Genomic DNA, 13,700 nt, shown 5'->3' with positions numbered 1-13,700 from the left:
AGAGCTTCTCAATGCTAGCTTGGGTATTTCATTTTTATTTCACATCACTAAAAACTTAATTCTTCATTTCTGCATTAACTTTAATTCAGCTATCTTTAAGCTTGCAGCCATGGAGACTGCCTTGCAGAAGTCCTTCCTGCTCTAATGTGAATTCGTCTGAACCAAAACTCAGTCAAAGAGCTAATATTTAAAAAGCTCTAGCTAAAAGGACAGATTATGGGACCTCAAATTGCATAAAAAAACCCTCTTCCTAGCTCTATGCATAACAGAAAATACCTGTAAACTTGTTTATTCCTAGATCAATTTCTAGGTATGTTTAAGAGTAAAACTGATGGACTGTTCTTTCCCTCTATAAACAGGGATGAGTAGGACAACAAACAGATGTATTGTTTTAGAAAACTGGTGAGCAGGAAACCAAAACCAAAAGGTTGCAAAACCTATGAATTGCCAAAAGTACCAATCAAAGGCAATCAGCTGCTACTGAAGTAAACATCTGTAACCCCAAAAGATGCACAACGATTTAAGTGACTGAGCTACTATATTAGCGCTGTTAACGCCTAAAAATTAGACAGTTCCTGGATTTAGTAAATGAATTCCTATTATTGCTTTTCACTGGAACCTAAATAATCTTTACCTTTAGGGAAAAAGAGCATTGTACTTAGCGAATTAAACCATGACAGCACAGTACTAGTACTTCCAAGGCACTGAGGTTCCAACCGCACATAACAAAACCTTAACTGTGCAAAGATTTAACAAAACCAAGTTAATAATATTCTGAATACAAGAGTGTTCTTGACCTTTAAATTAATGCATTATTTGTATCACATCTCTCAAACCTCTTGAGAACAGGATTTCACTGTTTACGAAGGCAATACCGCTGCACTCTCCTGCGCTGAATAAAGAGAGTACTTTTATCTGGTGACGTAAGTGTTAAATACTGTTATAGCTAATATGTGCCATACCAAAAAGCCTTACGAATGAAGATTAAATATCAAAATATCCAGCACAGCTATAAACACATAATAATCTGCCTAACCAATATTTTTATGAAAAAGAGTCAGCAGAGTGAATTGTGCTCTTTGCAAGGTGGAGCTTTTGTAACCAAAAAGATCTTTCCATTGTCAGAATCTAAGAGGCTATTTAATAACCTTACAAATAAGCCCCAATTTTGCCAGGTAACAGAGTAAGTAGCTAAGTCAGCTTTATTCTTGAGAGTCGCATTTCAAAACTGAAAACTTTCAGCGTCAGCCTTGAGTGGATCTAGACAAATCAGGAAACAGATGCATCCTTATTCTTGACACAGTTTAGGTTTTAGTTGCAATTAAGACACTCTGTTGACCGATGACAAAGCACACAGTAATGAAGAAGTATGTTACATTTCATGGGAAAACTAAGGGTATACGGGATGCAAAATAAAGTTTAAACCAATTATTCATATTGTGTAATTCAGCTGGTGATAAGAATGGTAATATGTACAAACTATTGTTTAATTCCTCTTATTTTCCAGCTCCTTTTACCTCAGTTAATAGTTCAATAAATCTGTTTTGATCAATGTATCTGATCTCATTTCCAAATTCCATGGGACTAATAATTAAAGTCATTTGTGAGTTGCACAGATTGGTATGGGAAGCAAGCAATCCTATTTCAAATTTTGCAGCAACCTTTATTTGCTAAAATGTCCTTTGGACTATTGACTCTTTTTTTAAAATTGAAAACAATAAAACCCTATCACTGAAGTATACATATATACCGATCGACTTCAGTTACAGGAATTTAACTCTTTGGCTCCAGGAAGCCAGTTGTTGGTGTACATGTATACGAGGATACATTCATCCTATTGCTAATAATGGCTGTACCACGGCCAAGCACCCAGGAGTTAAACTATGTTCAATATCTAGATCAACTAACCTCTTTTAGGACCTAACCCATCAATACTTAAAGGTGATTAACTTAAAGCATTTGCATAACTCCAGTGAAGTGAATGGAACTACAGTAACTCCTCACTTAAGGTTGTAGTTATGTTCCTGAAAAATACGACTTTAAGCGAAACAATGTTAAGCAAATCCAATTTCCCCAAAAGAATTAATGTAAATGCGGGGGTTAGGTTCTAGGGAAATTTTTTTCACCAGACAAAAAACTAATTTTATATATCTATATGCAGACAGTATATGTTTTAAACAAACAATTTAATACTGTTCACAGCTATGATGATTGTGAAGCTTGGTTAAGGTGATGAAGTTAGAGGGTGGAAGAGGGTGGGATATTTCCCAGGGAATGCCTTGCTGCTAAATCAGTGGTTCTCAAACTTTTGTACTGGTGACCTCTTTCACACAGCAAGCCTCTGAGTGCAACCCCTCCCCATATAAATTAAAAATACTTTTTTATATATTTAACACCATTATAAATGCTGGAGGCAAAGCAGGGTTTAGGGTGGAGGCTGACAGCTCACGACCTCCCTTGTAATAACTTCGTGACCCCCGAGGGGTCCAGACCCCAATTTGAGAACCCCTGTGCTAAATGATGAACTAGCACTCGGGTGAGCCCTCAAGGGTTAACACATCATTGCTAATGTAGCCTCTCAAGCCACAAGGCAGCAGGAATGGAGGTGAGGGGAGACAGCATAGCCAGGGGCGGCTCTAGGTATTTTGCCGCCCCAAGCACGGCAGGCAGGCTGCCTTCGGCGGCTTGCCTGCGGGAGGTCCCCAGTCCCACAGATTCAGCAGCATGCCTGCGGGAGGTCCGCCGAAGCCGCGGGATCAGCGGACCCTCCACAGGCATGCCGCCGAAGGCAACCTGCCTGTCGCCCTTGCGGTGACCGGCAGAGCGCACCCCATGGCTTACCGCCCAAGGAACGCGCTTGGCGTGCTGGTGCCTGGAGCCGCCTCTGAGCATAGCAGGCAGAGACAGACACACACACCTTGTGTGTGGGGGGGGGGGAGAGAGAGAGAGAAAAATGCACACTGCCCCTTTAAGTAAGCTGACCCACTCTTTTTAAGTGGATCAGGAACTTGAGACCAGCAGCTGCTGCCCCAGGCTCTCTCTGTCTCTCTTCCCACCCTGCTCTATATAGAGAAGAAGGAATAAGTGAGGTGTAGGAGAGGGGGGGGGAATCCCTGACATCAGCTCCCCCTCTTCCCCTGCACAGCAAGCAGGAGGCTCAGGGAGCAGCTCCAAGGCAGAGAGCAGGAGCAGCACATGGCAGTGAGGGAAGGGATAGCTGCAATTGCTAGCCTGCTGGCAGCTGCTGCACAGGGAACTTAGGGGAGCGGGGAGCTGATAGGGGGCTGCCGGTCCACCCTGGTTCCAAGCCCCCACCAGCTAGCTGCAAGGGGCTGCTCTTCCTGCAAACAGTGGGCAAAGCAGGCAGCTGCTAAACAACATGTTAGAAGGGAGCGTTGCACAACTTTAAACCAGCATGTTCCCTAATTGATCAACAACCTAATTGATCAGCAAGGTAACAACATTAACCAGGACAACTTTGAGGAGTTACTGTATTCACATGCTCAAAGTTAATCACGTGCTTATGTGCTTTGCTGGATATGTGGCCTAGGCACTGGATCCCAAACTCACAGAGTTAACATAAGTGAACACAGCTTTTAATTTGCATTAAAGATCGTCCCGTAACAGTCAGTTTAGTTTCATCAGAACCAACTTTGGAGGAGTTACTTTCACACTTACTGGACAGAGAAGAGAAACTCTTAAACTGGTTGTAGCTATTTCACTGTCTGGGTCTGCAGTCAGTTTCTCTTTTACTGCCATTTGAAGGAAGGAAAAAAAAAACAGAAAGGTTTGTTACACACACTTCACCAGGATAATATAGTAACACACATGCCTAAAACAATCTGCTTTAAACCTGCAGTGTGCTATGTCTATTGGGAATGAGCAACATTGATTATATTGTCCCAAACTCCTGCAGTCTATAAACCTGAAGTAAAATATTCATGTGTGGATATGTAGAGTGTAGTTCCTATGCAGCTTCTACTCTCCTAAAACTTCAGTGGAGCACCATGAAAGGAGAAATTTCTTAAACACAATATTTCATTTCTAAAAAAGGGTTTCTGCATGAAAATACTAGATTTTTATGGGTAAGCATTTTAAAGTGATAAGCTCTCTAATAAAGCAATATCAAGTTCTTTGGTCAACTGCTGGATTTAGGCACGTTAAAAAAAATTTTTTTTTGTTAAATTCTGCATGTAGGCTAGCAGTGCTCTGCCTCTTTGAAATAAGTAGTCAGGGGCTCCAATGATTCAAGGGAAATGCACTAAGGGTTGAAGAATCAATAGGTAAAAGGAGGAGCATGACCAGGCAGGCTCTCTTATAGAATTAGCGTTGTAAGGATTGCAGTCAAATATAGGCCCTGGTTCCTCCCTTCTAGCCTCCATTTTTGTCTATAAAAAGAGTTATAAAAGTAACATAGTTAAGATTTAAATGCACAGAAATCAGGCAATTCCACAGTTGCTACATGACCCTTAGCTGCCCCTTCTTAGTGGGTATTTCATTAATGTGTATCCTTGTAAGTGTGGCATGGCCAAGCACAAAGTCCTTGAGAGGAGACGAATGGCTCAGGAAACGTCGCTGGATTGCCTGATTTTTGTGCCCTTAAATCTCAAATCATAATGTTACATTGACATAGTTTCATACACATGACTGTCCAATATTATTTTGTATTGGCATTTAGTTGTGTTCTATTCTATGTAGGTTCTGATACTGTGTTCATCACTGTAGTACCTGGGTACCTTCCAGAAGTAAATGAAGCAACATGACTAAGATCTGTCACATGTTTGCTCCCTCATCCTCTCCCTGGGAAGAAATGTGCACAGCAGCGTGTTCTGTTTGTTACTTTTATTAAAGTTACCGGAAATTACACACAGATTGCTGTATCTTTGTATTAGAGAAGGCAAGATCAAAGAAACACACCTTGCACTTAGACAAGAAGGTGATGAGGTTTGGGATGGTCCTGTGGGGGAGGTCATTCCACAGTTTTAGGCCAGCCCCCAGACAATCAATGTCTCCTGCACAGATGAGCTTTACTTCCATTGTGCCAGAGGAGCTAAGCTGTCAACCATGGTCAACATATCAGTATGCTGGTATCAGGGAACAACGTCCGTCACTGAGTTCACATTAGGAACTCTGAGCAAAATGCCAGGTGAAATTAGTTTACTGTTTTTTAACAAATTAAAACCGGATTAGTTGAGTGGCCAAAAATTCTCTTGCATTTTTACTCCACGGTGGCAATGGTGTTACTGGGCTGGCTCATAATGGAGGCAAAGGCCTTTGATTACTCAGACCATACTTCAGTGATAGCCATCAATGGAATGAAAGGATTCTCTTTTTAAAAGGAAGGTTTGTGAGTTCACTATATTTTTTTTCCTGCAAAGGGCAAGTTAAGCAATGATAATTTGCGGGAAAAATAAAAGGCTAGAGCTGCAAAGTTACAGCATGGGTTGCGTGGAAGCCTGAACGAGCAGTAACTATCACAGTAGTGCAGTGATACAGAATAAACAACTCTGCTGGTGAAGATTTAGTTTCTGAAGGGATCAGAAGGTTTGTCCTTTCCTTCCTTATTCCCATGATTCAAAAATTTAGATTTACAAAAAGCAGCCTTGCCTATTGTAGCAGAGGCCAGTGCTAAAAATCTTTTTACAATAGCTGTTTCTTTATATTTAGATCAAGAATTTGAATGTATCAGGCATACTTAGTGCTTTAGAATGATCAGGGTTCCTTATTCCTTTTGCTCGTAACCTCTGTAGTAAAACTGTAGAAGACAGCTGTTTTACAAGATAAACTGCCATAGAGTAATTCTGGAAAACAAACATATAATGAAACAACTCAGCTGATATAATCAAAACAACAATCAATCTGCACAAACACCATATAAAATTTATAATCTCAGCGATTAGGAGGACCTAGACGTCAACCATCGCTACAAAATGGTGGCATAACATTTTCAGACTAAAGAAAATCCATTGTGTCTATGTTCTTAGTAGGTACTAGGAAGTTCTCAGGACCAGGATTTTAGTCTTTAGTAGAGAAGCAGCAAGGCGGATCACAAGCTTCATTGAGATTAGAGCCAGTTGCAAGGGAAGTTATACATTCAGCTATTCTAACACCACAGTTATAACTTTTCTCAAAATTTCAAATCTGCAACTTGGGGCATTTTGTCAACAAGCAATTTATAAAGGATAATTTCATATAAATAGCATTAAGGCAAAGTGCAGTACTGCACCCACATTTAAGGGAAACAGTCACGTCAAATTTGGTCTAAAAGTCCAAGTTTTGAAAAATAAGCTTTTATAAAACTGAAGACCAGTAGACATGCTTCCATGAACATATTTCATTTAACTGCATTTGAAGCAAGTGGTCTTTAAAAAAACAAAACAATCCAACCTTTGTATTCTCTGCAGTGTTTACAACGCAATCTCTACAGGCATTGCTCTGGCACATGAGACTGAAAGGGAAGTTGATTACAGAACCCCACAACCAGTTTTATTGTTGGAGCCAAGAGAACAAACTAAAACTGTACAGTTGTGAAGATTTTAGATTTTTAAAGTTATTTTGAGGTTTTCATATTAACAATATCATATCATAAGAAAGTGCATTGTCTTTTTTAAAATAGGCTATGAAACCACATAGTACAAGCAGAAACTCCAAGGGCAAAAAAAATTGTGTCCTCATGTTGCATGATAGGACCACATTCAAAACCATTTGGTATAAAATTTTCTCTCTCTCTCTCTCTCTAAACTTGAGCACGATTAACAACTATTTTCTTAAAATAGAGAATAATCAGGTTCTTTTAAATAGTTTATCACAGAAAACCATGCTAAGAATATTCTGGATCCATAAAGCCATTCACATTATTTGTTTAGGATAATGATAAATATGAGAAAGGACTTCAACAATAATTGGCAGGTAGAGAGGGCTAGAGGGGACTCAGTATGTATTTTCTGAGCCACTCCATGTCTGCTCATACACCCAGCTCAGCAGGAAAAACCTCACATGTGACTGAGCCAGGCCCAGAAACAGGCTGGGGAATGGTGTAGGGATGGCCCTGCCTGAGTGTTGGATTCCTGGCAGGTGGAACTAGATTCTTCAGCCCCAACTGAAAGTGCTGGCTCTCAAATGGCACTTCCCAGGAAGTTTCACTAGGATGGGGTGAGCGTCCCTGGGGAACGATCTTGAGGTAACTGGACCCAGCCCCACAGCACAGAAGCAGCCACCTGCATGATGAGCAAGGGGTCGCCTAAACGCCCCCCCAAAAGGATATTTTTACCAGACACCTATGATTTCAATAATATATGCCATAAAATTTCACCATTTAAATATTGGAAACATCACATTATTTTAAATATTTTACTCTTGCTAGAGATGCTTCCATCATTAAAAACCTCTACTGCTTTAACGTGTTTAATGCCTCAATTAGGATAGAAGTTAGGGAAATGATAATTAACATTGTGAAATTATTTACTGACAGCTTGAATCTACAAAGCTAGGTACTTGCCCAAGGCAACTGCTCATAGAAGTCTCTGGAAAGCAGATTGTGTAGAAACCACAATTAGAACTTCACTAAAGGTATTCTCTACCAGCTGAGACATGTAACCCAACATTTAAAAAGAACAAATGCCCAATTTTTATCTACCAGGCACATCCATAAAACAAAACTAATTTCTACTGATTTATTGGTGGGATCTCAAATAATAGAATTAGGAAGCATTACTACTTGTGGGGAAAAGATCTGACTAATCATTTTTGTTAGCTATACTGAGTTTATTTGCCATTACTCTTCTAGTTTTGATGACTATAAATTCAAAAGCTTTTCCAAGATACAGCTATGCAATTTCAGTTATAGCAAATGTCCATTTACACCCAGAAAGCTTTGTGAAAACAGCTACTTCACTATAAAAAGCAGCATGGTGTTGGTTTTCTCAATATATCACCAATAGACAGAAATAATTTGCTATAAACTAAAGCAGGTGAATTTTTTTGGAAACTTGTTTGACATTTTGAGGCTTCATTTGTTTTTTCTTCCTTAAACAGCCAGTAGTTTTAAAAACAGCGTTCAGCAAGCATCTGTTCCATAATCTAACTGGAGATCTTGTCGTGCTTCAACTTAAATCCATTTTGATAGGGGGAAAATACAAGAGTGATATTGTATACCTGACTCTTGTGCACAGATGGGCAATAACTATTTTTCTATGCTGTTTCAATGAATCACGAGTTTTAGTCCACACTTGGAATAGATGACACTACATCTCAGGCTAATTCTCAGACTCTGGAGAAATAGGATGGCTGCCGGTATAAAAGCCACATCTGATCAGCATTTCTCAAGTCCTCATTGATTTTGTTAAGCATATCTGGCTTTCATCATGAACACACACACACACACAAATTCTCAATGCACTGATCACTGATAAAAGGATTGCATCTCATGGACTAACTAACAAAAAAAATACTTTCCACAGGCTATTCCAGATGGATAGAATTTCAATGGAACATCAATCATTTAAAAACAGTAATTACATCCTCCCTTCCTCCTACCCCCAAAGATGCTATAAGACAAAAACAGTACAGTTAATAAAGCATGTGGATAAAATACAGCTGTGAGAATTGAAGCGTTAAATGGCAAGTTTAAATCCCCACATGCACTACTGAGTTTTCATACTTTAAAAGATTTACCTCTGCATTTTCAGAGTTAAGAAACACTCCCTCATGCAACGTATTATACACTGGTAGGCCGGCATTACAAATCTTTTTGATCCAATGTAACATGCTATAGCACACAGGCTTAAAGCGGTAGGGTGGAGGAAGAGGAAACAGAAAACCCTTAGTTACCCATTACTATATTCCATAAGTGTTTTTCTCACCCATTAAGCTTGCTCGTTTGCTTTCTTAAGTATGCTGATGTACAGATGATTAAAACTTTTCTCTAATACATAGATCTGACCAAACAGTAACTCACTCTTCCAATTTCTGCAGTCCATGAAACGACGATGGTGTTTGGTACCGTTGTAGACAATCTGACAAGTGAGGTAATATTGATTGGTCGGCTAGGTCGCTTTGGTTCAACACCATTTTTGGTTGGTGGAAGATAGCCCTAAAATGAAACAATTATTTTTTCATTTTTCCCTTTACAAGACATACACCTCTACCTCAATATAAGGCTGTCCTCGGGAGCCAAAAAAATCTTACTATGTTATAGGTGAAACTGCATTATATCGAACTTGCTTTGATCCACCAGAGAACGCAGCCCTGTCGCCCCCAGAGCACTGCTTTACCACGTTATAGCCAAATTTGTGTTACATCAGGTCACGTTATATCGGGGTAGAGGTGTATTTTAATCTAATTTTTCCTAACAAAAATGCCACGCACTGTTTGTGGAGGTATATTTAACCTGCTTTTCTCCCCCCTATGTATTTAAAAACGCAATCAGTAGCAAATATCTAAATCTTAGAATTGCTAACACCATTCCAATTTGAAAACTACATAAAAATCAATCTCATCTTCCCAATACAAATTTTTAGATTTAGGGAATTTTATGCTAGCCATTCTACATCATTTAATGTTGAAAGTTTGCCATGGTAAATCTCGAAAAACTGTGCAACAGTCATAGTAACAATTCCTAGAAATCATGCTAAAAGTTACACAGTCACAGACAGGTATTTAGCAACCAGGCTCATAAATTTAGTTTATAATATTTAACTGTACGGGGACACCAAGAGTATGTCTACACAGCACTTAAAAACCCATGGCAGGCCCGGGTCAGCTGACTTAGGCTCACAGTGGTTGGGCTGTGGGGCTGTAAAATTGTGGTGTAGACATTTGGCTGGGACCCAGCGAGTGGGAGAATTCCAGGGCCCAGCCTCCAGCCTGAGCCTGAATATCTATACCATAATTTTACAACCCCTGTGAACCCAAGTCAGCTGACATGGGCCTGCCTGTTTAACTGCTGTGTAGACATACCCTTCGACAACTGGGTACTTAGGTCTGAGCCCTTTCCCTTCCACAGTAGGGTTACACTTTTCAATAACAGTTTGCCTAACTCTTTATCCAGTTCATTCACCCAACAATCGGACTCCCCTCACCGCCATGTCAAAACAAACATTAAAAAACATAGAAGTCACTATTCTTATGATATTTCAGGCAAACATATATCCTTAGCTGAACTACTCACATGATACAAATCAAAAGAATCTCTATTACTTACTGGAAGGCTACATGGTTTCCCATTTACTTTCACACACAGATTGGGTGGGAAGTGATCTTCTTGTGGACAACTGGTTTCTGATAAACAAAACCTAAATGCAAAGAGTTTTGATCACCTTTCATATTTAAAATGTCTTATGTTCTTAAAGGACTTCATGTTACTAGAAAAGTATTTTTGCTACTGAATTATGTATGTGTGTTTAAGAAGATTCAGATGACGGTCTGAGCAGCATGTAGAATTAAATCTTTAGTTTTGATAGAGAAGTCTGGAATTATTGGGTTGTTCTGTATTGCCACGTGACCAACAGCAGAAAAGCCCCAAGCACAAGTACTTGTTTGGATGAAGTGGGCTCTAGGTTCCTCCATGCGTGTCTTGCTTCTATGACTCGCTCATTATGAGACAAAGCATGTTCCTTCTACCAAAATCCTTCAGTGTCTGCCCAGTTTCTCTTCCGTGGATCTCTGCCTGACCTCAACGTACTAAAAGCCAAGGTTTTTGCAAAGGAGAGAATACATGCTACCTCTCCAATTATTCCTCCTTTATCTAAGATAAGCAGGTCACGCTGCAGCAGCTAAGGCTTCCAGTGTTAGTCTGATGCTCAAGGTCAGATCTTCTACCTCAGTTCAGACAGTTTCTGATAATGCTAATCTCAGTATTATGAAGGCATGTTTTCTGCTGGAAGACAGACCCTCTTTTGTCCTGTGAGGTGACTGTAGATCCTCAAGACCTCATACTTGCCAGCCTTACTTAAAGGCCAGATTTAAAAGTAACCTTTTAGCTCTTCTAGATGTCTGCTATGGGACTCTCACTATCCATTCAAAAATACCACTAAAATACAGAGATTAATAGGACCAAACCAAATTATGGAAAGTCTGTCAGTAAACCCAAAACAGACTGATTATGATTTCCCCACCTCCTGTCTCCCTGGTTGAAGACAAGGAATGGAGCTGCTATGCTTGGCAGTTGCACCAGTTGAACAAAGTCGATAGCACCCCACAGAAATCATGCTGGAAAACACTCTCTATTCCTCTCTAGATCTAGCTGAGGGAGGCCCAGGCACCATATCCAACAGACCTGAAGGGGGCAGGGAGCACAAGCACAATCTACAACAGCAAACAGAGGGAAGTAGTGGTCACAGCTGAGTGCCTCTAGGGCTGCTGACAGACTGGATGGAGAGTCAGGAGGAGCTTCTGGAAAGCTGCACAGAGCAAGGGCAAATAGCTGCAGTCTACTCTTTTTGCAGTAGCCCCAGGCTGGAATTTCTAGCAAGAGTCAGCTCCTTCCTATGCCTCCTTCCCCCACTGTTCGAATACAGCAGGATTAGACTTATTTCTTCCCTCATTGCCCCTGAAAGAGCAATAATGACTTACTAGGGAGCATACACATTAGAAGGAGATGTCATAATAAAGTTTATATTCCCAAATATTTAAAACTTCACTGGCCCCAAGATTATACTGTGTGAATACTGTACCTTAGCTGGACCTGCACTGTGAAGTCACATTTGGTCCCAGAAATGTCCCTAGCAAAGATAGGACACATACAAATTAAAAATATGGCACATATCAAAAACAAAACCTGAAAAGCAAAGCTCTGATGAGTGAGTACACTACCATAATCTGGGATACTTCATCTCTTGTGTTGGCATGCTCCTCCAAAACGGAGATCTATCACCTGAGGACTCATCAAATGCTCACTGACTACAAAGGACACTGGATTAAGCCTCTTGCCAGTAGTTGTGGCCCATTATTTCACCGCTATCTCTACACTTTGCATCTTCGCCACTATTCATGAACCACCTTCCTTTTCTGGTCTGTCAAACTATCATGCTCTGTTCTTTTAAACCACTTCTGAACTATTCATCTCTATCATGTTGACCATAATAACTAAATCAATATTCTCAATCTCTGTATCTTCCTTGGTTTTATATATTGGAAGAAAAATTTCCATGAGCATGTTCCGATGCTTAAAAGGAGGAATCACATAATCATGCTCATCCCCTCCTCCTCCACCCTTTGTCACTCTCATCACATCACTAAAATTCAGGTTATGAGCTCTTTCGGGCAGGGCTTGTGTCTTTTGTATGTATTCTGTGAAGTGCCTAGTATATTACTGGGTATTAAGACAGATTTGGGTTTGTTTTGGTCTTTTTTGAAGATACTGTAAACTGATTCAGTTTCAGAGTTCAGAAATAGTACCCTGATTTACTGAAATGCACTTACATTGAACTGCTGATTTGCTGCACTTGTTGCGGTGTCAATGCAAATGCAAAACAGGTTTCTCGAAATCGCTGGCTATTATCTGATGCTAGGAAAAAAAACAAGACAGTATCACTATAAAATTCAGCAATATAGAAAGTATATGTAGCATGGTACCTTGCTTTGGAATAAAACTAAAATATCTTAATATATATACTTATATCACAGACGATATAGTGTTAAAAGTATCTGCTAGTTTGTTTTATCAACTTATTTCAAAGGCACCCAAATATACACCTTTATTAAAGCTTTTATAAAAGCTAAAGAAAATAACTGAACATTTTCATGAAAATAATATTAAGGCAACTGAAGAAAGAGCATTTTCTATCTACCAGTCTCAGAGAAATAAAAAAAGGTTAACATTGTCAAGACTATTATTTGGTTGTAAGTACAAAATGAGTGAAAATGCTTTAAAGAAGCCTTTATGATCACATTTTTTCTCGACTCATTTTCATTATACGTTCCTGAATTAGTCTGTGAAAGTACAGTAATTATATACATGATAAAAATACAGAATTTACAGTTGAATGAGATGAGCAGCTCCCATCAAAACCACAATATATGTTATACACTCAAGCTTCATGAGACATATAACAACTCAGACATAACAGTTGTGCTTAATTTATTAAAATATAAATCTTTCAACATTGGATTCATCAGAAAATAAATATTATGCATGTATCAACACAGCTGTTCGGGGAGGAACGAGTAAATGAAATTCTAAGCTACCCAGGCTTGTGCCTGCAACTTCTCCCTTGCATGAGGATACTGCAAGGATCACTGTGTTGTCACAGACTGTACAATCTGTGGATAAAGTACTTTCAACTGCAAAGCTATTAAAAATGGTACCTTTCCTGCACACTAAAAGTTGCTTGCTTTAAAATATACATATTATATATTTTTTTCTCCATCTAGGAAATTTTAACATGATTATCACCATGGTATCAGAGGACAATTTATAACAAAAAAAAAAGAACATTCAGTTTAAATTACTTCTAACCATTTGTATCACATTTTGATTTCTAATTCCTGCTTTGTGTTCTAAGCACCTACCAGTTTGATAATTTTCTACTTTGCTACCATGCACTTCCAACTTATTCCTGAGGAACCATGGATGTTTAACAGGATACCAGAAGGATCAACCAGTAGTAAGGCAACAATATATCCGCAGCTTGGATCCAATTATAAAATGGATACTATGCAGGTATTTGATGGATTCTAAACATCACAGTGACATCTTTAAA

At 39.3% G+C, this 13,700-nt stretch overlaps 1 protein-coding gene across 3 annotated transcripts in view; it reads right to left on the bottom strand.

The window, feature by feature from the left end:
• The window catches only part of PIAS1 (protein inhibitor of activated STAT 1), a 92,004-nt gene that overhangs the window by 13,038 nt on the left and 65,266 nt on the right, over positions 1-13,700 (bottom strand). For all 3 annotated transcript variants that reach the window (XM_032764398.2, XM_032764399.2, XM_032764397.2), the window contains 6 exons: positions 12,421-12,505; positions 11,673-11,720; positions 10,202-10,292; positions 8,957-9,091; positions 5,696-5,801; positions 3,679-3,752 (listed from right to left, as the gene is read on the bottom strand). In XM_032764398.2, coding sequence (XP_032620289.1) covers positions 3,679-3,752; positions 5,696-5,801; positions 8,957-9,091; positions 10,202-10,292; positions 11,673-11,720; positions 12,421-12,505 — 539 coding nt within the window. The remainder of the gene's footprint in view (positions 1-3,678; positions 3,753-5,695; positions 5,802-8,956; positions 9,092-10,201; positions 10,293-11,672; positions 11,721-12,420; positions 12,506-13,700) is intronic.

The sequence above is a fragment of the Chelonoidis abingdonii genome, chromosome 9 (genome assembly GCF_003597395.2).
Source record: "Chelonoidis abingdonii isolate Lonesome George chromosome 9, CheloAbing_2.0, whole genome shotgun sequence".
Classification (NCBI taxonomy): Eukaryota; Metazoa; Chordata; order Testudines; family Testudinidae; genus Chelonoidis; species Chelonoidis abingdonii.
This window is presented reverse-complemented; position numbering and strand designations above follow the sequence as displayed.